Here is a 25,486-nt window from a genome sequence, read left to right as displayed (position 1 = left end):
TTATTTCAGACATGGATTTATAAATACATGCTTTGGTGCAAAGATATGCATACCAAGAACAAGGTTGAAAAAGTGTTTAATTTATACGGATAAAATCTAAATGAAATATATGCACCTTTATGTAGGGAGGGGCTTCAGCACCTGAATTTAAACATGTTTTACACGTGGCGTGTTATAGTGCACGCGACAGAGTGCATGTGGGTGTGGTGACTCCGACAGTTTCTGGAGTGTCTCGAGAGACATGTTATTTAGTAAAACGGACAGAGGCGATTTATAGTGTCAGATTGATCTCATACACGTGTTGCTTTACTGAATCAAGGAGCTGTATGTCCCACCAACATGCGTATGCTCGGGGGGCTTTTAATATCTCTCGTTATGTAATCGGAATCTTAAACATACCGAGTATGTTACTCCAGATTACATACTTTTTGAAGATAATGTGTTTACATTACAATACTTTGCTTCAGAATTCGGAGGTAATCAAATCTGTTTGGGACTATTTCGTTGGAATTCCGGACCTTTATGCTGAAATATCAGGCGTTAGGTCTTATGCTCACATCAGTTTTAAACCAGAAATATCAGAAAGTACTTCCTTGTTAAACATCATACAGATGTCTTAGAGAGAAGGGGTGGGAGGGGGGAGGCAGGAGAAATCGGAAGGTTTGGGGCACTTATGTTGCAGTGGAATAAAGGACCGGTGAGCTGTCCATACAATGTATAAAGGAGAAATCAAGGAAGCTTGTCATAGTCAATACATTTCTAATAAATTGAATTTCGGAGATCGAGTTGAGAGGTATAGACGTTATTTAACGTGAGTGGCATTCAATACCATAAGCATAATTTAGCACCGCTGTACTTACGATATAAAGCTGACCTAAAACAACCACTCCTTCAGCATGGCCCAATTTTATCAATTAAAACCTAATACTGTGCTGAGAGCTAGACCCTAAGACTAATATCAAAATTTAAATGGATTCTTAAATGAATATCGTTCTTTAATTTCTAATTGACCCATAACAACACTCAACTATTTGCATTGTAAGTAGATATTCGTGTTTACAGACTTATCATCTGATAACTTGTCAGCATACCTTATATACATATCCTGTGTAGTTTTAAGTAGATAAGGACTTACTTGATAACCAAGAAAACATAATACTGTTGTTCAAAAGACGAAGAACTAGCTAATCTACAAACCTCTAAAATGACGGTCACTGATTAGAATACGGACCTGCGTCTTTTATATTGGATTTCTAAACTTCACGAAGTTTTTTCGATGTTTTATCGCTAGTTAAGCTAATATCTAAATACAAACATGTTTTCAACTAAACACAAAACTATTAATACTCGCATCGTAGTCTAGTATTGTGATAATCCACTGGAGTACTGATCCAGACCACAAGAATATGAGGATTGATTAAAGTCTATATAAATATGGATCGAACCTGGTCCGTTGATAGTGTTTTTCTCAGTTTTTGGTGGTTTAAGTCAGTATTCGGTAAAGATTCATCGCTATACACATAGAAAAGTGTCATTTGAACTAATCTGATTCTCCAAAACATATATAAACTTTAGAAACAGGCCAAGGTAGCGCAATATTCTCGAAGGTTGTCTCTCTGATCCATACACTCGTTCTCACTGAAAGTTCCCGTCTATACAGCATGGAGATAAGTGGATATTTTGCATATTATTTATTCATCTTCATAAATATGCTTTATATGAATTCTAATAATGCATTTCGATACATTAAATTCACTTTTAACTGTCAGATGGTCATACTTGTGGAACAGGGAGTAAGCACAATTTAATAGCCGTATGGAATTAATATGATATAGGGTCGGCAGGAAAATCTAGGGCAGATCTGCTACAAACTGTTTTAGCCTTCTTCATGTACTTTTTTTAAATGATCTCCGTTTTATTTCCTTCATTACATTGTAGTGTCTTGCTGGGTTTTTTTTTTAAATTTTTTTTACTTGTCCATAACAATATACAAATTCCAAAAGAATTACACGGGGCTCGGAATGCCTGGGACGATCACGTTAATATTTCAGCAATGATATATCGAGATGACCAAATTGATTCTATTATTGTACCATCACTTGTCTGGATAGCATGTTTTTATTTTCAATTCATTGACTGGATGAGCAGTTGGTCGTTTGACAGCAATAAACAGTGTATTTCATCTCGAATTTACCTGCGTGAATACATCCTGTTAACAGAGGACAATATTCTGTGGAAATTCTTAACTGATTGTCTTAAGTATAAAGTATAAAATTCTAATGCATTAGAGCTAGGTCTGATGATTGTTTCTAAAAGGTGATGTGGTATGATGGTTGACAGCAGATCAATGACCACTGTATGAGTACAAACACTATTCGCTGGCCACAAACTACCTAGATATCACAACACTGTTAAAGGCATTACAGAATTGTAGAAGTTGACAGAATGAACGGATGCTTAATTACACTGCAGGTTTATTTACTGTGACAATTAAACTAATACATGTTTCCACCCTCGTACTCACACAGTGCTTTTCTAACATATAAATTCATGATGTCTGATAAAGAACACTCCATTTTAATTTCCGTTCCAGATTTCGCCAATCCATTCCATGCCAAATGAAACCTGTAAATTACCACATGTTGATAACTAATTATAAATTGTCGGATGTTCTTCGCCACTCTCCCCTAAATACTGACATGAGAAGCATCGGTCACTGTAATATAAATCCCATAGTAACCTCCCTACTATCCGAGGGGTGGGGTGGTGGGGGTGGGGGGATTTTGTTGCCAGTTTGGTACAGTTTATATATAAATGACTGTTAAGTGCATTTTATTTGAGAAAAATTGTACACCTGTAAAAATTGGCTGGATATTTTTAATTGTGTATGCCGATTGCAGATTTATCTCAAGATTTACACAATATTTATGGATGTATCGTATCTATATAGTAATAACTGGAAAATGACTCGCAATGTTAAAAAAAAACAGAAATTAGGATTTTCAGAAATGGAGGTAGACAACTTGACGACGAAGAGTAGTTTTATAATGATATAAATGTAGAAATGATTGGTGAATTTAATCACCTAGGTATGTTATTTCATTACAATGGTCAGTTTTATAAAACAGAGACGTATGTTGCCAATAAAGTAAAGCATATTTTACACAGTAAGTTAAAACGTAACTCTCTAAACAATAAGACTCAGTGTTCAGTATCTGATACTGACTATCATCCTGGGCTATACAAGTGAGATACGGGGGTTCCGTAAAGCCTTGATATAGAAAAAGTACACACAAAGTTTTGTAAATAGTTACATGGTGTCGAAAGGACTACTGGAAATTGTTGATTGTATTTCTAAATAGGAAGGTTACCATTACACTTTATAATAAATTTGAAAATATAAAAATTGAAAACTACTTTAAACTGTTTATTAACAGGTTGTCTGGATTATAGAATTGAATCAATGATGTGTAACCTGTATCAAATCTGAACGAGACAAACTGGGTTTAGCGTATTTATGTGATAACAATGAGCAATGATATTGGACAAACAGAATACAATATGTATACAAACAACACGTTATGTCTAGAATTAGAAACATGTCACGTGAAAATTTATACCAACATTTAATAACAAAGTATGAAAAAATTAGGTTTTCCTCGCATAATTTAGAAGTAGACAATGGTAGAAAACAAAATATCAATAGTCAAGACAGGGTGTGTATGTTGTCATCATCAATCTTCTTCCTCAATGATAGCACAAATTGAAGACGAATTTCTTTTTTTACTTCAATGCCCATTGTATGCAGATTTACCTCAGAAATATACAAAAAAAAAAATACTATCAAAGAAAAACAAGCAAAAAACACTTGTTTAATTATTAATTGTAAACAATGTAAAAGAATTAAGTAAATAACAGGTAATTTTGTATAATTAGTGTTCTGGAAATAAAAAACTGAAAACCTGATAATTAATTGTTAACTTGCAAATTCTCTAATCTCACTCTCCCAGTAGAAATAATCAATTAATATAATGTAACACATATTAATCACTCTCCGTTTCAGTACATGTTTGTGTTTGTATGGTATATGTTAGGGGTCATAATTCCTAACTAATAAAAAGAACTTGAGCTTATCAAACTTTCAAATATCCTCATGGGTTATCCCAATCTTCCACTGGATTTGATATTACAAGTCATCATCGTAGGTATGGAAACGGCGATGTGTGTACTTTTTTTTTGTAATTCTTTTTATTTTCCCCAAATTTTGATACATATAGATAACAGAGAGAATGACATAACATAAACGTACAAAACTGAAAACATAAAGACACTGTAATCAGCTTACATAAACAAACATTACATCCTAGCAACATTCACTCACCATGCACGCCAAGTATTGAGTATAGATGAGGGAAACAGGGGTATTTGTATGAAAATAACTAAATTAGAAGAATAGTACATTTTAACTAAATGTTTAATCTTGTACCAAATAGGAACTAACGTACCCAACTTGGTGTTACAACAGTGTCAAAGGAAAGGTTTCCTCTGTATAAGTTATAACTTCGGAGTCATTCAAACCCTTACCAAAACTACTGATTAAAAAATATCGTTTGACTAAACTCAGCTGCTGTATCAGCTGCACCAACACATTTCCTGGTGGTGGCCCTGATAATCAGTTAAATAACCTGTGGATGTAGAGAGTTCAGATAGGGACAAAACGATTTTTAATTACATATGCGTGAAAAATAGTTTTTATCAGAAGAGAATGTTAACTGTTGTATGACCAATTTTAGATATGTATTTCCACTGAGTTCTAAGTATAGATACCGTTAGTGATAACCCGAAAGGATACTAACATCTACGATTTTTGTACCACAACAAGTGCGAGACACTGTGTATATATATATATTGAAAATGTGGCGAATTCTCCTTGCCCAGTAAATATTGAAAAAAATTTAAAACACTGGAAAACTGGAAAACACATGGTGTAAAACATAGGCGTTTATGTTCTATATCATGTGTTTTCCGGTGTTTTAACTTTTTTGTGTATATGTATATATATATTGACGTAGAGCCTGTATGCATACCTTTGCTCATGGACTTTCACTAAAAAACACATGAAATGAAATAAAGCTGGTTTTGAATCACAGCTGACAAACATTAAACATGCATACAAACCATTGGAAAGTATCACCTTAATTAATCTCAAAACTAGCAGAAATCATCATCACTTCGCGTTTCTTAGCCCTGCTTATCCATTCACGTCGTAACTTTTTAATCTGTAATCTGTGCCTCAGTTCACACACACGTGTACACACACATACACACACACACACACACCCTCTCTCTCTCTCTCTCACACACACACACACACCCACACACCATTACACACCATCACACACACACACACACGCACACACACACACACACACACTCTCTCTCTCTCTCTCACACACCTCACACACACACACACACACACACACACACACACACACTTTCTCTCTCTAAAAAAAATCTTGCCTTTTTAAAATCAGGTTCCCAAAAGACACATACGGTACATACAAACCTAGAACTCAAGAAAGCAAATTACATGGACTAACCCATACCAAGTGTGCATGAGTACAAAATCGTGAGTAACGTTATGCGTGCATCATTTTTTTGGTAAGGTTTATTTGTATTGTGCCAGGTGCGTAGCTAGCCCAGCAGAAATGTGTAAACCCACTCGAGGGGTCTGGGGCCGCTTAGGTCCCCAGCGGGTCCAGGGCTGGGCCCTGGTGGGGGATCAGCGGGGCGAAGCCCCCCTGACGGAAAATGAATTTCATGATTTCAAAAATGTTTTGAATCTTTTTCTGAGACAGTTTTTTTTATTTATTTAACAACAAAACCCCTGACTAAAATAAAAGACTTCATTTTGTTTGAAAAACTTGTCGATCGACGTCTGTAATCCAGAAGCCTTCTTCATTTTCAAAATTTGCACTTTAACAACATTATAATATAAATAATCAACAAAATATTAGATATTTATTTTCAGTTTTGTAATTTTGTCCGACATACTCTATGCACGGATTTTTTTATGTGTAAGCCCGGGTTTTTTCTTTCTATGGAAGCTACGCCCCTGGATTCTGATATATTGATGCAATATCAAGTAAATCTGTAGGTAGTAATTGTAGACACGTTTATGAAATTACTCACAGGTGATGTCTGGATCGTTATTTTTCTAAGAATACTATGAGGTATGTCCCCATTTGGTATATGATTTCAGTGCTGGATACCACTAGGCAAGCGCTAGTAGTACACACGTTTAAGACTGTTGATTCGCGAGACTTTATCAGTATGTTAAATACTAGTGCACTTGGCCTGTTACAGGTGATGGAACTATCTACCCCAATATAAAGTAGGTAATAGTCGGTGCCCTAGACTATCTGTTATTATCAAGGCTTCTCGAAGGGAGGGCATATATAAAGTCGCCGCTTTGTCCGTCCGTTCTGTCGTCCTGCCGTCCGTCATAATTTTGTCTGGAGCATAACACAGACTTCAAAGATAAATAAATCTCAACAAGGAGAAGTGTAGTGTGCAAGAACCATCATCCTCTTTTGCATAATTTAAGAGTTATCGCCCTTTGTTTTTATTCATACATGAAATTTGTCCCATTCGGGGAGTATAACTTGTATGCGGTGGGCCCTTGCTTTTACCTGCGACAATGAGCTTGTTTTTATTATTTTGTAAAGTCTTGTGAATTTTATACTTAAAAAAATAATAAATAACAAAAGAAATATTTACAAATTTAAAACTGAAAAAGAAATGAACTAAAGATCATCGTGTGTTGAGACGAGACATATTCTACAAAAATTACATTGTTATGGAAATTAATCAATAATAATAACAACATTGGATGTGTCAACATCATTTATCAAACATAAGTCAATACTACTTATCCTCAGGTAACAATGGCCAGATGGAAGGGGCGGTACAGTGTAGGAGGACTGCTAGGGGTAGCAGTCGACTGACAAGGCTGAAGACAGGTGCTCCAGAACATTGTCGTGTATAATCAGAAAGACACTGACATGATATAGAACCAAATATTTTGTTAGACCTTTTCCCTCGTCAATGTGCAAGATGTAACTGTGCGATAATCATAAAGCACAAAAAAAATTCTCTCGTTTGTTGCAAGATTTTTCAAACTAAGAATATTAAAAAAGAAATATTACGACACAGATAACATAATTACACGTAGCTAGTGCAACAGTTTAACATACTAAAAATAAAGTAGAACGGTCATGCTGATCGAAACACAAAGCTGTCGGGTGGTTAAACACATGAAGACATATTGGTCCAATGCTTTGGTTGGTTGACAGGTTTTCCGTCTCCGCGACTCCTCACGTGTCCGGGAATCGTTTGACCGACGATCGCCATCGTTCTCGTGACGTTTGGTCTGGTCTATATCTGTGTATATATATATCGAGGCACTAATCCATACGTCCCTATATCAAATCAGGTTCATTCCCTCTGGAAATACCTACAAAATATTTTAATTTACGTAGATTTTTATTCAGTTGTGACGCCATTTATTTGTTACACGTGCATTTAAGCTATTCAGTTTCAGAATGAAATAGGCTAACAAATATTACCCAACAGAAACGAAAGTCCACAGTGATCACGTGATTAATAAAAATAAACATGGCGGACATCAGGACAAGAATTCTGCAGCATTTACAGAGACAGAAAAACCAGAAATGCAAGTTAACTGACTTACTTTGTGCAATTCATGTGAAGAAAAAGGTGTTAAACGCAGAGTTATATAGACTTCAGCGGCAGGGATTGATTAAAAAGATACAAAATGCTCCACCAATCTGGCAAATGCAGAATCAGGATGCTCCGTTTTCTTACCCATTCACCCCATCTATGGTTCAAAAGACTCGTCAACACGAGAGTTTCTCAAGAGGCAGAGGGAGAGGACGAGGAAGGGGGACTATACGTGGACTTAAACGTGGAGTTAACTCTCAAAACAGAAAAGTAATGATCGATATTCAGTATTTAATTAAAGGTGTTCCCGAGAAATAACCGGAATTCTAGTTTCGGTTTCGATTTTTGTTTCATGTCATTATTGTATACAGTGTTAATTACCACTTCTGTGGATTTTTAAATAACCTAGATATAGAATACTAATGGGAATACACACCTTGAATGTGTTGTCCTGGCATGATTACAATAAAATACCGGTATACCTGTTAACAATTGCTATTTTAAGAATTATGCTAACGTTAGCTTATTTGATCAAGTATATAAGCCGTCAGTTGGTATGTAGAAATATTCTTCCGATAATTTGCTAACCATTGTCGCTTTAAGGTAGATGTCACTTGTAGTTTATAATGAATTTTCATACTATTGTTCACATGGTAAGAATGTTGTAATGTACCAACAAGAATACTCGGTTGAATTGACTTAAAATCTTGATTAGCCTAAGACATCACAAGTCTTAATATTTGTCATGTTGATTTGGTTTTACTTCATTAATTTGAGAATATTTGGGCACACACGATAATTATTTAAACTATTATTATAAGTTCAGCTTAAATGAGATGGAACAGAATGCCATATTTTTGAACACTAATTCTATACTGTGTTAATTTTATTGCTTCATGTTACAACATTTTCTTTTGTAGTCATTCAAAAACAGCAAGAGAGTGGATCCTGAGTCTGTAGGAGCGATTATGGCTTTTCTACAGAGACAAGATACACCAGTGAAGACGTACGATATTGCCAAATCACTTGGACTGTCAACATCGTCTGAAGTTAATCCATTGTTGTATTGGATGTCTGACAATGGACAAATTCATAGGGTATCAGAGCAGCCTGCACTGTGGACAGCCCAACCACTTCATACTGATTCAACTACTGTCACAGATATTGGGAGCCAACAAGCCGGATATAACGCTGAAGATATGTTCACAGATATTGGTGATGTTCATTTAAATCTTGTGGAACCATCATTGCAGGAAGGACCTCTATTCACTGGACAATATGCTGGTGCAAGTCACCAGGAACAGAATGTGAATCTCAATCAGTATAATGAATTCTGGCCTCCAGGAGATGACAGTAGTCAAACTGGCAGTGCCTCTGATTGTGACATGAATCTGAAAGTGAAAGTAGAGTCTGACGACAGCAAAGAAGATGCAAGTAATATCAGTAGTCCAAGTGAAGGACTTATGGTTACCGAAAGCATAAATGAAACTGCACCACATAAAGTATCAGATTATCTCAGTGGCCAAGATACCAGGAAACAGGAAACTTCTCAGGGTGTTAGTACAGAGGTGAAATTAGAGCCTGGAGCAACTTTATCAAATGTAGACAAGTTATTACAAACTTTGCTGGGGTGTACATTGAAAATGGCAAAGAGTTTTGTATTGGTACACAAGATGAAAATATCACAAGACAACATCATGGAGTTGATTCAAGAAGCAAGGAAGTTGAAATATGTCAGTGACCAGGATGGTGTGTATGTTTTAGATAAAAAGGGTGAGGAGTACATTCGTAATAAATTGCGCATCTGTGGCAATGAGGAGCAAGTTAAGATAAGCTCCAGTGGACCAAATATAAATCCAATTCAACCCCGGGTACATTGTACAGGAAAACCATTAAGTCCATTTGAAATCCTAGGTCGAATGGCACGTTCTTCATCTGTTGATGTAACAACAAATCGTTTCCCTCTCAATGTTAATACAAATGTGGGAGTGGTACCTCGTATGCCAAGCTTGTTCCCTGTAAGATGTACTGCTAATAATTCTGTTTCAGTAGGATCAGCCGAGCCAGTGCAAAGCGATCAAACAAACTCTGTCATATCAAGACTGATGAAAATAGCACAGTCAGAACCCTCACAAATCCAATTGACCTCAACTTCATCACCTCATTCATCACATCAGTCATCTTTGTCTCAACTCTCATCCTACCGATCATCACCACAATCATCTGAAACCACACTTCAGCCATCAGGTGTTCCGCAAACCTCCGGACCTATGCGGGAGCCAAGCCCTCAAACTTTGTCTGGGAGCTTCAGACGTCCACAGGCTCCACTAGAGCTTGTCCGTCAGCAACTCAAACAAACTGAGATTTCATCTTTAAGTGATTCATCTTCTCCAGTAAATACTGGACTTGCAAATGCTGGTATGCAGAAACTTTTGAGCACTGGTTCTCACAATGCAAAAGTACCTTCTCTATTTCTAGGTAGGGGAGGTAACTCTAGTCAAGACGTGTCAGGATTTCACACCCAGCAACCACATTCCTTACCAGTAATGGGAGGAACCCATGAGCCCCCATCTGTGTCTGGGCCAAAAAGCCTTAGTCTTGACTTTTCCACAGAGAGCTTTGCTGCCCTCAACAAAAATCCAGTCAGTGCTTTGATGGAGTATGCACAGTCAAGGCACAAGGTTGCCAGGATTGAGGTCATTCGTCAGTCTGGCCCTTCTCATCGTCCGAAGTAGGTCATATTTATCTTTACAAGAATTTAAAAGCCTCAAATAAATTGCTTCGTATTTTACACAACATCAATGAAATGAAATTTGAAAAAAAAGCATATAACAAAATTTATAGTCATATTCATTAAGGCAGATGTATACCCACCTTGCTGTACCAAAGGTATAATTTTACTATTTGGCATTTAAAGATTTTTTTTGTGCTTAGATTCCAGATGGGGGTGTTTATTGGTAATGAGCAGCTGTCCACAGTAACATGTACCAACAAAAAAGATGGCAGGAAGGAAGCAGCCGATATGGCTCTCCGAGCTTTGATAGTGGAAGGAAAATATAATGCTGAGAAAATTCCTGTAAGTATATCATTATCAATAAAGTTATAGAAAATTCCTGTAAGTATATCATTATCAATAAAGTTATAGAAAATTCCTGTAGGTATATCATTATCAATAAAGTTATAGAAAATTCCTGTAAGTATATCATTATCAATAAAGTTATAGAAAATTCCTGTAAGTATATCATTATCAATAAAGTTATAGAATGTTATGTTCCTATGGTGTATGTTCAAAATTAGTTCATGTTTTTATATCACATATATTAAATCTTTGCAAGATAGCTGTTTTAAACTTCTATCATATGCTACTTTATTGTACTGTAACGTTTGATAATTGATATCAAAGTACAATTATGGCATCAACAGTATGAAGGTAAAGTGATTTAGAATACATAATCCTGTGAAAATATGGAAATTCAATAATTCACATCTACCTTGAATCAGTCTCTGTTTGAGAAATTACTTGAATTACTACAGTATGTTGACATGTTCTTTCAAATGCATTACTTGAATATAGACCAAGAATGCCATCCCTGCCTCCCAGATGACCCACTTTGATCGTGTGGCTGCACTGACCCACCAACACTTCAATTCTCTTGTGGCAACCATAGCTGACAATTTTGCTGGCCGTAAGGTCATTGCTGGACTTGTGATGAAAACGTCTGAAGCTGACCTTGGCACCGTCATATCTATAGGAACAGGTGTGTATTTCTGATTAGGCCATATACCACATATGATGTATGTTTATTGGGCCATGATATCTCAGTCTGAGAGAACATTTGCCTACTCTGATGGTTTGTGTACCTCAGTAAGCTGAGAAAAGACAAGTTTCTGTTTAACCCTTTCGGTGGCAATTATCTCTTACAATGTACAGCTCAGCGCCAAATATTTTCCAGAAAATATCCGAAAAACAATGGCAGCATTACTGAAACAAGCATATCTTGGCTAATAATAAAGATATTAACTTTGTCGACCGAAGTCGCCTACGGCGGCCTGTCTGCATGTTGACTTTAGTCACCTATGGCAAAAAAGGGTTAAATGGTTGTCTTGTTGAAACTTTACCCTTGTGTAGTGGATCTCCTGTATGTTGTTCAGCGAGGTAGTCACCAACTATTACAGGGAGACCCTGTCTCAAAATGACACTGACTGTTCACAGTGTGATAAACATAGCAAAGAAATTAACATACAAAGAGAGAAACATATCTGTATCATTTGTAGTTTTGAAATCCTTTGACCTAGCCATTGTTGCCTATATCAGAGGTCACCATACCTATATCAGAGGTCACCATACCTATGTCAGAGGTCACCATACCTATATCAGAGGTCAACATATAATGTAAACTTTTTTCAATATTCACTTGACAATAAAGCCTAATTTTGTTCTATCTTCTTATGTTGACTGTAATACACTATACAGTTGTTTTGAGTTGTCGCTGTGTAAGTAAGTATTTGTGTTTCCAAGGTAACCGCTGTATCACTGGGCAGCAGCTGAGCCTGGAGGGAAACACAGTCAATGATTCTCATGCGGAAATCATCACTCGTCGGGGCTTCATTAGGTAAGCCAACAAGTAATCAGCTGAATGCATTATATTAATTTCTACGTCTCTATTTACATTAAAGGTTTGGTTGGAGAATAAAATTTAATCATTGCACTACAAGTATGCTTTTAATAGAGTGAAGTTTCTTTTTAACAACCCTTCATACATTTATTTTTGCATGGTTACAGCAATTTGTTATTTAGTTATTTGATTTAGAAACAAAGGAAAAAAAGGAAGGCTTCGATTTGATGCCTTATGAAAAATGGTATATAGATCTATTTCACTGCTGTTTTCTGTCAGTTGGAATAGATACAAAATCTGTATAACAACTTGAAATAGAAAACATCAGAGCATTTACATTTATTGCAGGTTCCTTTACAAAAAATTGTTGACCTTTGAACCCAATGGCCCTAATGGTTTCTTTGTGAAGGCACCATCAGGAAAGTTAAGGATCAGAGATGGAATAACATTTCACCTGTATATATCTACTGCACCATGTGGGGATGGTGCTCTCTTCTCTCCAAGGTATTTATCTCCCCTGACCGATTATCAGTTACTGTAACACCAAGTGTTATTGAGTTTGACTTTATACATTGACCTGAAGGTCTAGAAAATTGCTTGTTCAATCCACAAATGCATCTTATGATATTGATACGAAATGTAATATTTTGTAATAAAATGTGTAGGTTGTCATCCTATTGTAATTACTCAGGACATGTTCTGTGTGTACTAGAAAAAAATTAATTCTCTTCAGCTGAATACAGTCTGCATTACGATTACCTTATATCAAACACTTTAACAAACAGAGATTCTGCCTCCAACAATACTCCACTGGCGACATTAACAGACAGGACCCACCACCCAACATTCACCAGCCAGGTACAGGGGCTGCTTCGTACTAAGATGGAGGGAGGTAAGATTCTTAATGCTTGTTAGTGAGATGAACAAAAATACTGAAAAGTTATAAGTTTTACAAATTTAGAGACAGGAAAACTGTTAAGGCAAGTTAATAGATAACATGGTGTGTAGGTGGAGTGATGCTACTAGTACTCTCTGAGGTTATCTGATTGGAGGTTAGCCATTCAGGCATAAGAAGGAATAAGTCAATTTGTATTGAAATCCAAAACGAAAGAAAATTTTATAGTGTGTATGAAACTGTCTTCAGGTATGATACATGACTGATAATCAGTTATTTTTTGTTTTCATTCTTATACTAACTGAATTTTCAAAATAGGGCTTTGTATACAGCTAGGTATCCTCCTAAAACCTGGTACATTCATGCTTTTAAAACACAACAAAAACTTGTACATATTGGACCATGGTTCTTGGGGGTTGTTGTCTCCTCTTGAAGAATTTTTTGCTGCAGACTTAAATCAAAAGATGAAAACTCATTTTACCAGACTTAACACACATTTATCAAACGTTTGGTTAATAGTCAGGCATATCTGCCTTACATTCCAGTACTTTCTAATTCTTAGGTGTATCATTCCTGTACGAAAGCAGAATGACATCTTTCATTCCAAACATTATGTGTTGTTACAGTTATTTTTTCACTATTGTTTCAATTTATCCAAGGGGAGGGAACCATTCCGGTTGAACCTGACTTTACTGTTCAGACGTTTGATGGTATCCAGAGAGGAGAGAGACTAAGAACGATGTCCTGTACTGACAAAATCTGTAGATGGAATGTTGTTGGTATGCAGGGAGCCTTACTCAGCCACTTTTTAGAACCTGTCTATCTAGACTCCCTAACATTGGGTAAGTTTTCTGGATTTTATGACACTACCATGACTAGAAGTCTTTCATGTTCCAAGTCAATGTCATATCAGTTTACTTCCTGTTTACACCATTGTATCACAACAGCATGTTTTACACCTTATCAAATAAAGATGATCATAGGTCAAGGTTAAAGTGCCAAAGGTCACATTTGACCGCTTCTGCTAATTCATCAAACAATATTACTTATATACATTGGAGATGGTGCACATATGTTTTAAACTATTTTTTTATTAGAATCATGTTACTCACAAATAATAATGTAATACATGTACAGTATTAATTGTAGATAGATTTGAGATATACTGTTTATTGGGAAACATTCATCCTGGTATTTTTTTGCCCTCTTATAAAACTGTCAATCTTTACTTAGAATTCAGTTTTTCCTGAAATACATAAAAATTGTGTATTTCCACTTCAACATAAAAATTCCCCACTCCTATCATTTTCTCTCTATTGGAAAAGGGTGAATTGGATAAAAGTTAACATTTGACAAAAAATTTCCTGCATATAGAAGTTTTGATAGGGTTTATGGACATTCTAGAAGAACCTGTATCTGAGAATAATACGGTATATTCCTTGTTATTGAAACTAAGGGAATGTAGAAGCTTAATTCTAAAGCATACCAGTTGTCTTGGAATCATTACAGGGTTAAAACTATGAGAACTTCACAAGCATATTACTAATTATTATAATTATAAAACTACTTAAACAAGCTTCAATGTATTATCATTAGTAATAGATATATGAATGTGACAAGTTGGAATCATTTGCAGTTGTCAATTCTTTCTGATATTGGCAGGATTCCTGTTTGACCCTGGTCATTTGGCCCGAGCTGTGTGTTGCCGTGTAAACAGAGGTGACACAGACATCAACACCATGTTGCCTCAAGGCTACCACCTGAACCACCCCTGGTTAGGACGTGTGACAGCTGTGGAGCCATCACGAGAGACACAGAAAACTAAAGCCCTCAGCATTAACTGGTGTTATGGCGACGAAAAGCCGGAGGTCACAGATGGAACACAGGGACTGTGTTACACTAAGTAAGGGTCAGAGCTTAAACACAAATAATGGTCAGAGGATATACTTTAAATGAGTGTCAGAGGTCAAGGACAACAATTATGGATTGAGAACTGATTTGCTTATAATAAAACCAATTACTCATATTTTTCAGTTTTATTCTATAGACACATTTTTCAGTATAATTCCATAGACACATTTTTTCAGTATCATTCCATAGACACATTTTCCAGTATCATTCCATAGACACATTTTTCAGTTTTATTCTATAGACACATATTTCAGTTTTATTTTATAGACACATTTTTCAGTATCATTTCATAGACACATTTTTCAGTATCATTCCATAGACACATTTTTCAGTTTTATTCCATAGACACATTTTTCAGTTTTATTGCATAGACACATTTTTCAGTTTTATTCTATAGACACATATTTCAGTTTTATTTTATAGACACATTTTTCAGTATCATTCCATAGACACATTTTTTAGTATCATTCCATTGACACATTTTTCAGTATCATTCCATAGACATATTTTTCAGTTTTATTCTATAGACACATTTTTCAGTTTTATTCTATAGACACATTTTTCAGTATCATTCCATAGACACATTTTTCAGTTTTATTTTATAGACACATTTTTCAGTATCATTCCATAGACACATTTTTCAGTTTTATTCTATAGACACATTTTTCAGTATCATTCCATTGACACATTTTTCAGTATCATTCCATAGACATATTTTTCAGTTTTATTCTATAGACACATTTTTCAGTATCATTCCATTGACACATTTTTCAGTATCATTCCATACACATTTTTCAGTATCATTCCATAGACACATTTTTCAGTTCATTATTTTTTCAGTTTTATTCTACACATTTTTCAGTATCATTCCATAGACACATTTTTCAGTATCATTCCATAGACACATTTTTCAGTTTTATTCTATAGACACATTTTTCAGTATCATTCTATAGACACATTTTTCAGTATCATTCCATACACATTTTTCAGTATCTTTCCATAGACACATTTTTCAGTTTTATTCTATAGACACATTTTTCAGTATCATTCTATAGACACATTTTTCAGTATCATTCCATAGACACATTTTTCAGTTTTATTCTATAGACACATTTTTCAGTATCATTCCATAGACACATTTTTCAGTTTTATTCTATAGACACATTTTTCAGTATCATTCCATAGACACATTTTTCAGTATCATTCCATAGACATATTTTTCAGTTTTATTCTATAGACACATTTTTCAGTATCATTCCATTGACACATTTTTCAGTATCATTCTATAGACACATTTTTCAGTATCGTTCCATAGACACATTTTTCAGTTTTATTTTATAGACACATTTTTCAGTATCTTTCCATAGACACATTTTTCAGTTTTATTCTATAGACACATTTTTCAGTATCATTCTATAGACACATTTTTCAGTATCATTCCATAGACACATTTTTCAGTATCATTCCATAGACACATTTTTCAGTATCATTCCATAGACACATTTTTCAGTATCATTCTATAGACACATTTTTCAGTATATTAAAGAGAAATAACTTTAAATCAGTATGAGATGCAATTGCAAAAGGAAAATATTGGAAAATAATTGTTCATTATTGGATAATCGTTGAAAAAGATGGGAGCAGATTTTTCTTTGTTAAAGACTCAAATTAAAGTTTTGCTTTCAGTACAGTTACCTTCTTTATGATATGGTTAAAGTATAATTTGGATCTCGTTGATTTTTCAGCATCGAGAAAGGACTTTTCTCTCGCTGTACAAAGAAAAACCTGTATGACAGTTTTAAACAAGTGTGTCGAAAATTTGGACAACAGGATTTGCTGCAGTTTCAAACATACAACCAAGCCAAAATGGCTGCCACAGATTTCCAGGAATCAAAGAAACTCATGTTGAAGAAAATGTCTGAAAGCAGTTATGGTACCTGGGTATCAAAACCTATAGAGGAAGAGATGTTCAGCTGATAACAATTTAAGTCCCAGTAGCAGTGGAAAATATGTAGAAGTTTCAGTGATCAGTAAATGGTTGTCTATGACATAAGGTTCCTCTGTGAGTCATGAATGGTTATCTTAGACAATGAGTAATTAATGACTGCTTAAGACGTCACACTCCTTTTTGAGTCTCCAGTGGTTATGTAGGACATTATACTCTTGATAAACAAAATCTTCTCTTTAACATTAGGCTCCCCAGTGAGTAACTAATGGTAACCTGCAGCGTCAGACTAGTTACCTCCAGATTCTCCAGTAACCTATGGTTACAAAATTGAACAAATTCTGTAAGAAACCAACGGTAACTTGAGGCATCAAGCTAGCTACACAAGATATGGCCTTCTCCAGTAACTAATGCTTATGAAATTCAACAAAAGTCTTCAGTGAGAAACCAGTGGTTACCTGAGGCATCAGGCAGGTTACAGGAATTATCATGCTCCATATTACACCTGTATTCTGATGCATCAGGCAGGTTACAGGAATTATCATGTTCTATATTACACCTGTATTCTGATGCATCAGGCAGGTTACAGGAATTATCATGTTCTATATTACACCTGTATTCTGATGCATCAGGCAGGTTATAGGAATTATCATGTTCTATATTACACCTGTATTCTGATGCATCAGGCAGGTTATAGGAATTATCATGTTCTATATTACACCTGTATTCTGATGCATCAGGCAGGTTACAGGAATTATCATGTTCTATATTACACCTGTATCCTGATGCATCTGGCAGGTTATAGGAATTATCATGTTCTATATTACACCTGTATTCTGATGCATCAGGCAGGTTACAGGAATTATCATGTTCTATATTACACCTGTATCCTGATGCATCTGGCAGGTTACAGGAATTATCATGTTCTATATTACACCTGTATCCTGATGCATCTGGCAGGTTACAGGAATTATGCTCCATATTACACCTGTATTCTGATGCTAGTCTTTGTTATAGATATTAATTTTGTAAAATTTACAGATTTAGAGGCGTAGTTTATTTAGTTTAAAGACAGTGTGTGAATTCTTCACAACACTACTGAAAATTTGAACTGTTAGTGTCATTCCAGTAAAACATCTATCCCACCCCAGGTCTCAAGGTTTTGTTGAGGGGTACTATACATAATCAATTTTAATTTATCATTTACATAGAAGTGCATTGTAATAGGCAGGAAACCGAACTAAGGACAGAATTGATATATATTGGAGTTAAAGATTCTGGAACATGTTTTAGTGGAATTGACCTTAGGTTGTACATGAAAACTTTTTACCAAGAGATTTTTATTTGATATACACATAGTTTAAGTTTACTATGTGCAACAATGCATTGTCAAGTTAACTTTTATTACTGAATATTGTAGATTTTCCACACAGTTTTATTTTCTTGGAACTTGTGGGTACTCGTGATGCACAAATTCACACATTAATAATACTGATGAAAATTTTTACAGAAACTTTATTAATTTTGTGAGCAATAATGATTCAAGAAAATCATGTGCACTGGAATTTTTTTTTTCTTCTTTTGAAAATACATGAACTTTAAGCTCCACAAAAATATGTGATTTTATAGTTTATTATTATGATTATCATGTCTTTTAATTGTGTTAGTTGAAAAATTACATATTCAGAATTTACTTTGATAAGGGGATCTCATCTGTTTGTATGACTAAAGTACAGTTTATAAAAGCTTGCTTTAGCTTGAAATTGGATTTAATTGAAAATGAGGTGGATTTTCAAGTTAATTTAATGATTTATAAGATATTGTGTAATTGTTGTATTCATTGTAAAAATATGAAGCGCAAAAATTCTTGCAGGAAGATACAGGATTGAACATAATGGTCCTGAAAATTCTTTGTTTTATAGATTATATGTTTTTATAAAGGGACCAAAAAAGCTTGCTATTCAGTATTTCGAACCAAATTAATATGAATGGTTTAATTTTTGATATTGAGAGAAAAATGTTTCTTTAAGAAAAACAAAAATCTTGAAAGCTTTTTTAGTAATGTTATTAACTGCCATTCTGTTACATTTTGTAATTGACAAAATATTTATTTAACTGTTAATTTTCTTGTACAAATTTATTCACAACATTGAATAATTTTATGTGATGGCTAGACAGTCATTATAGATAGTATTGATAAAGAATCTAGTTTATTTCAAAGCTTAATTGTCAAACAAAGTCAGCTTTTTGTTAGATTAGTTTATTTTTGGATTATTTGACCACTGAACTACATCCACCAACATAGTAATACAAGTTTGTCATGTTCAACTTTTGAAATTACAAAGTCAGTGTTTCTGTAGAAGTTATCACAGAACTGTAAAATTAAATTGTTGTTAGTTTATACCTGTGCTACCCGTATAGAATGGCTTAAGTGGTGATGGAAATGTTTAGCCTTACACCTCATCTACAGCCACTGTTTTACATTTACATTTTGTACCCTATTATTTTCATGCTAAGAACAGATTCAGTATTTGTGAATTATTAAAAAAGATGAAGAGTATCACATTTTAGCAGAATATTGTCATTTAAACAGGGACCTAGAATGTTAAAGACAGAAACATACTGGTTAGTATAACAGTGGATAGAACTGTTTGTCAATAAACCTATTTTACCCACATAGAGGAAGACTTCAGTGTAGGTCAGATAGGACAATAAGGTCAGATAGGACAGTGTGTCAATAAACCTGTCTTAACTGACAATGACAGAAACTTAGTGGTTAATATTACTGTGGATGGAACAGTTTGATAATAAACCTATCTTTTCCCACATAGAGGAAGACTTAAGTAAAGGTCAGATAGGACAGTAAGGTCAGATAGGACAGTGTGTCAATAAACCTATCTTTACCCACATAGAGGAAGACTTAAGTGTAGGTCAGATAGGACAGTAAGGTCGGATAGGACAGTGTGTCAATAAACCTATCTTTACCCACATAGAGGAAGACTTAAGTAAAGGTCAGATAGGACAGTAAGGTCGGATAGGACAGTGTGTCAATAAACCTATCTTTACCCACATAGAGGAAGACTTAAGTAAAGGTCATTTTAAGGTCAGATAGGAAGTGTGTCAATAAACCTATCTTTACCCACATAGAGGAAGACTTAAGTCAACGTCAGATAGGACAGTAAGGTCTGATAGGACAGTGTGTCAATAAACCTATCTTTACCCACATAGAGGAAGACTTAAGTGTAGGTCAGATAGGACAGTAAGGTCAGATAAGACAGTGTGTCAATAAGCCTGTCTTCATTAATATTGAGGGAAACTGAGCCATGTGATTGGACAGGAGATTTCATAGGTTGTCCTTAAATATTGTTAAAAAACCCCAGCTGAATATCACCTTACAATACAAACTTTTATATAATTAGATAGTCATATAGTGAATTAAACAACATTACTCATCAGTAATGCTTAAGTCCAAAATTTTCAAACCAAGAAATTGACTGAGGAGAATCTAAATTGATAGAACAAAATGTCGAAATCTAAATTTGGAAAGGCTCTAGCCCCACAATTCAACCAATTGCGTAATTTTCAAATTTAGACATGAACTTACACATGTACATTCTGAACCATACCACTGTTGAACTGAAATGTAGCCCGTGTTACATGAAATAAAAGTTGGTTATTTAAAGTATTTTTGTAACATTTGACATATAAATACCATATATTTGCATGTACACTTGAAATGCATTTAATCTGGATTGTGTTCATCTGTATACTACTAGATCATAGAATGTTGCTGACATCATGTCTCAATGCTTTGCATGTCACTTAGATAATGTAAGAGCAGGTCAGTGTGGCTTGTACAATAGCTTTACCGTAATCTTGTAGATGGTTGTGATAATCATGAAGCTTGACATTGATATTTTTAGCTAAGAAATATAACTATAGCATTTATTGCAAATATGAATCTGACAACAAATTTATTCTCATAACACAAGATTTCAAAATTTTGATGGTGCAAAATTTTAATGTTATATTTTGGATAAAAATTACAAAAATTAGGGCCTGCAGTAATAACCAGTGATACAGCATTCAACAATTTTTTTCACACTATCAAAAACAAATTCCTTAGTTACATATTGGATATGCTTTCTGTTTCAATTACAAACATCAGTGTATGTATATTATGTATAGAACTGGTTTAAAGAGAGTCACTCTATAAATGGCAGTTTGAATGTCATGGTGTTACATAGAATGGAAAATAATGTGATATGTGTGGAAGTGAAAATTTTAAGTTTGTCCCGCAAAAATAAATTGGTTCATATGATTTTACCAGAATTGTCCAGTAATAGGTCTAGGAGGCCTAAACTACTAACTTCTAGTTCAAAGTCAGCCAATTGTTAGACAATGATGTAGTATTTGCTTGAAAGTTTATTGAACCATATAAAGGGGCGGGCTTATTACCTGGCATGGGCTTATTGCAGGATCATTGAACCACACTATAAAGGGGCAGGCTTATTACCTGGTATGGGCTTATTGCAGGATCAATATATGGGTATATAATGTCTGAGGGAGCATATGGCCTGGTAAGTACCATTCAATCAATGTTTGGTGTAGCATTCCTTAGGGGTAACTTTTTTATCCAAACTTCTGTACTTCTCCCTAAGTTTTCCACCAAATCTGATAAATATTCTTCAGGTAAGCTACTGTCTTTGTGTGCATTTGAAGCTTTATATGAAAAACTGTTAAAATCTTCATTCTGAAATAACCTCATGTCTGGTAATAAGCCCACTCATGTCTTTTGCAGTTCATTGGAAATGATAACAAATCCTTCTTCATTGTCTTATGTTTGCCTTATAGGCATATTACATGATGAGCAAAATATGTATTCCAAATAGGAAATGAAACACAGAGACATAGAGATGAGGATATGATCCTAAAGTCATGTTTTATGAACTGTAACATTGACTGCTTACAGAATATATGTATTGTTTATGCCTGTCTCTTGTTATTTATGAATACGATCCATGACTATTTAATTGATAACTCTTTGTATAGTAACAGTGACCTACTGCTCTGTAACTTGAAATTGGTCTGACATGTTAGATGAACATGCCGAGATTGGGTTCTTGGATTATTAGGAAACATAATATACTCAGCCATTTACTGAAGCTGCAGGTGTCAATTTCTTCATTTCCTCTCTGTATGTTTAGCTCACCTGGCCTGGAGGGCCAAGTGAGATATTGGGATACCGTGGCATCTGTTGTCTGTCATTTTTTTCTATAAAACGCTACTAGTCGTGAACGACTGAGGGGATTTTGTCAAAATTTGGTCAGAAGCATCTATGAGTGAATGAGAATCAGTTTTGTATAAAAAATTGGGTCTCAACCCCTGAGGCAGGTGGAGTGGGGCCAAATATAGTAAATGAAGCAAATTCTTTAAAATCCTTCTCCATTGTACAAATGATTTGATTTTGTCCAGGTTTAGATTAAAGAATGTGAGGGTGAAGAGAAACCAATTTTGTATAAACGATGTGTCTTAGCACCCTGGGGTGGAAGTAGGGGGAGCCTAATAGAAGAGATAGAAAAAAATCTTTGAGATCCAAGTCCTCTTGTAGAAATGATTGGATTTTGCCTAAATTTGGTCTGTAGCATGTTTCGCCGAATGGAAATCAATTTTGTTTAAATAGTCTTGGCCCCCTAGGACAGGAGGAGAGGGGCTCGTTAGGGGAAATGTATTATTTCTTTGAAACAGTTGAGATCCCCACCCCATAACCATATATAGCATTGCAAGATATCATGAAATAAACTCATTCATGATGTAAAAATTGGCCCTGGGGTTAGCCCCACCCCACAGAACTTAGTTTCTGGGTTATATTTTTGAAACAGTTGAGATCCCCTCCCCTGAATCATATATAGCAATGCTGGACATTAAGAGATAAACACATTTATGATTTTAGAACTGGCTCTTGGGTGTGGCCCCACCTCTCTGGACTTAATTTCTTGGTTACTTCTTTGAAACAGTTGAAATCCTTATCCCATAACCATATATAGAATTGCTTTGCATCATGAGATAAACATTTTGTTACACAAGAATTGACCCTTGGGTGTGCCACAACTCTAGGGACATTATCTCCGGGTCATGTTAAATATTAACCTGATACTCATATAAAATCTTACTGAACATCATAATACAGTCATGATATAATGATTTACCCATTGGTCTTGCGCCATCAACGAGGTTAAGTGACTTAATTTGGAAATATTCTAACTTTTAGCATGTACACCATTGCTGGGGTTTAAGATCCAGGTGAGTGATACAGGTCCTATGGGGCTCTTGTTTATGTTTGTATGAAAGGTACAATATAGTAGGTAATATCTGAGGTCAGTTAGTATTGCATGAAATAAAAGACCAATATTTTACAATAAATAAAAAAAACATCATAAAATTCCTTCCTGTTTGCTGCTTAAGATGGTGATACACAAAATTAAATCACCACAAACTAGCTCAAAGAGAAACAACAGCCAGTTATTATGCCTGCAAAATAAACAACTATGCACTATGGTTTTGGATACACAACACACACACCATGTCTATGAATTTTGTAATAATGATTTATTGCACTTTTTGGCAATTAAAAAATTGAAAAAATGAGAGGTTCAATTTAAAACAAATTTCATATGAAATTTTTAAAGTAGAACACCCGTCTGAAAATGTGCCTGGTTTAAAAACCAACAATTAGCAATCAGAATTCAGTATAATTGAAAAAATATCCATTTTCTTCCATAAGCAAGTGTTCTTCATGTAAAAACTGTCCATAAGACAACACAGACAGGTTTGTTCATTATCACAGTTCATCCTCAGGAATTGTAATACATTCTGTTTGACAGTTGGATGTGCATAAAAAAATTGGATTCTAATTTTGCATATGCAAAAATAATATTAGTCATGCAAAAACTGTCCCAAGGTTGGAATACTTTATTTCTAACGGTATACAATATTTATGCATATGCAATATTTGTTTATAAAAGTATCACACGTTTAATGACATTTTCTCCTTTATTTCTCCCACATATACACGTGTGATGATGTGACATACAAGTATACACATCAAACATCAAATCACACTTAATATGCTATGATCATTCATTCCACATATTACAACCATATCAAATTTCTTCATGATTTTTTTTTTTGTAAAATATATTGGATTTTCTATGAAACTGAATTGATATTTTCTTGCATAATATCTATAATGAATTTTTTGGTTATTTGATATTTTCATAACTCCTTTCATACTCTGTTTTTAAACCTGATCAACAGTATATCAGTAAACACTATTGTAGAGTAATGGAAATGGATCAAAATGTCAAATTGTTCTGTTTTGTTTTGTTTTCAAGCTAAAATGAAACATAACTGAAATGAAACTTAAAACTTACACAGACCACTCTTGTTCTTCTGGGAGAAAAGCGAGGAATGTTGAATTATTTTAATTCCTAATGGTCATCGAAAAGTCTGAACTTGTTCTCCTTTGCAATGACACTCCCAAAACTTTGTATGACCATGGACAACCTGTTACATAAATTTGAAAATTATTTCTCCACTCCATCATGAGAAAAAAGCAATTAAACATTTGACTTTCAAAATGCAAATGATCACCTGAGAGTCATGATGGAATTTATCAATATAATATGATTATTAATTTATCATCAATAAATATAATAAACATGGAAATCAAATAAATTTGAATACATAGGGGTATACTAACAATAATACTTAAACATTATTACATATCAAGTCATTGTCCTACACATGGTAAAACAAACTCTGACTCACAGGTGATATATTGTATAATTGTAACACAGACTGAAATTACTAGTTTCATATTCTCAATGAATAAGAATATGAGGTTTAAATAAATACATGTAGATTATACTGAAATTGTTAAATCTTTGAATCGTTTTAAGCAAAGAAAAAATACCACGGATAAAATTCAACTTAGATTTTGATTGTTACAATAAAAATTATACATACAAGGTACTTGTCTCTTGTGTAAAATGTTTGTGATCTGAGTTACAAATAACATCCTTTACAGTTGTTTCACGTTATTATCTTAGCAAACACATATCCAACAACTATATGTTAAATGATATTGAATTCAAATTTACTTTTTACCAAATGAATACTAAAACTGAAAATTCTAAAAATGAAATTTTTTTCATAAAATGTTTAAATATCTTATTACATTCTGAAATTATCTCATCAATACATGTATACAAATACAGCAACATCGGGTCCATTGTTTTTAGTTCTGAAGAATTTTAAAAACATTCTTAAAAAAAATAAATGCTGTCAAGTACTTTAGCGACATATCAATTTAAC

At 34.4% G+C, this 25,486-nt stretch overlaps 1 protein-coding gene across 1 annotated transcript; it reads left to right on the top strand.

Annotated features, from left to right (window-relative positions):
- The first annotated feature begins 7,677 nt into the window (after positions 1-7,677).
- LOC132547045 (double-stranded RNA-specific adenosine deaminase-like) lies at positions 7,678-18,008 on the top strand. Its single transcript, XM_060210793.1, has 10 exons — positions 7,678-8,013; positions 8,664-10,474; positions 10,678-10,819; positions 11,318-11,501; positions 12,263-12,356; positions 12,708-12,863; positions 13,145-13,251; positions 13,914-14,096; positions 14,917-15,157; positions 16,911-18,008. Exons 1-10 carry the CDS (start codon positions 7,678-7,680, stop codon positions 17,140-17,142), a joined length of 3,486 nt encoding a protein of 1,161 aa, XP_060066776.1. The 3' UTR covers positions 17,143-18,008.
- The last annotated feature ends 7,478 nt before the right edge of the window (positions 18,009-25,486 follow it).

The sequence above is a fragment of the Ylistrum balloti genome, unplaced genomic scaffold (assembly GCF_031769215.1).
Source record: "Ylistrum balloti isolate Yb309-2 unplaced genomic scaffold, AGI_CSIRO_Ybal_v1 Utg369928, whole genome shotgun sequence".
In the NCBI taxonomy this organism is placed as follows: Eukaryota; Metazoa; Mollusca; class Bivalvia; order Pectinida; family Pectinidae; genus Ylistrum; species Ylistrum balloti.
Note: the sequence above shows the minus strand (reverse complement) of the source record. Positions and strands in the feature narration are given on the sequence as shown.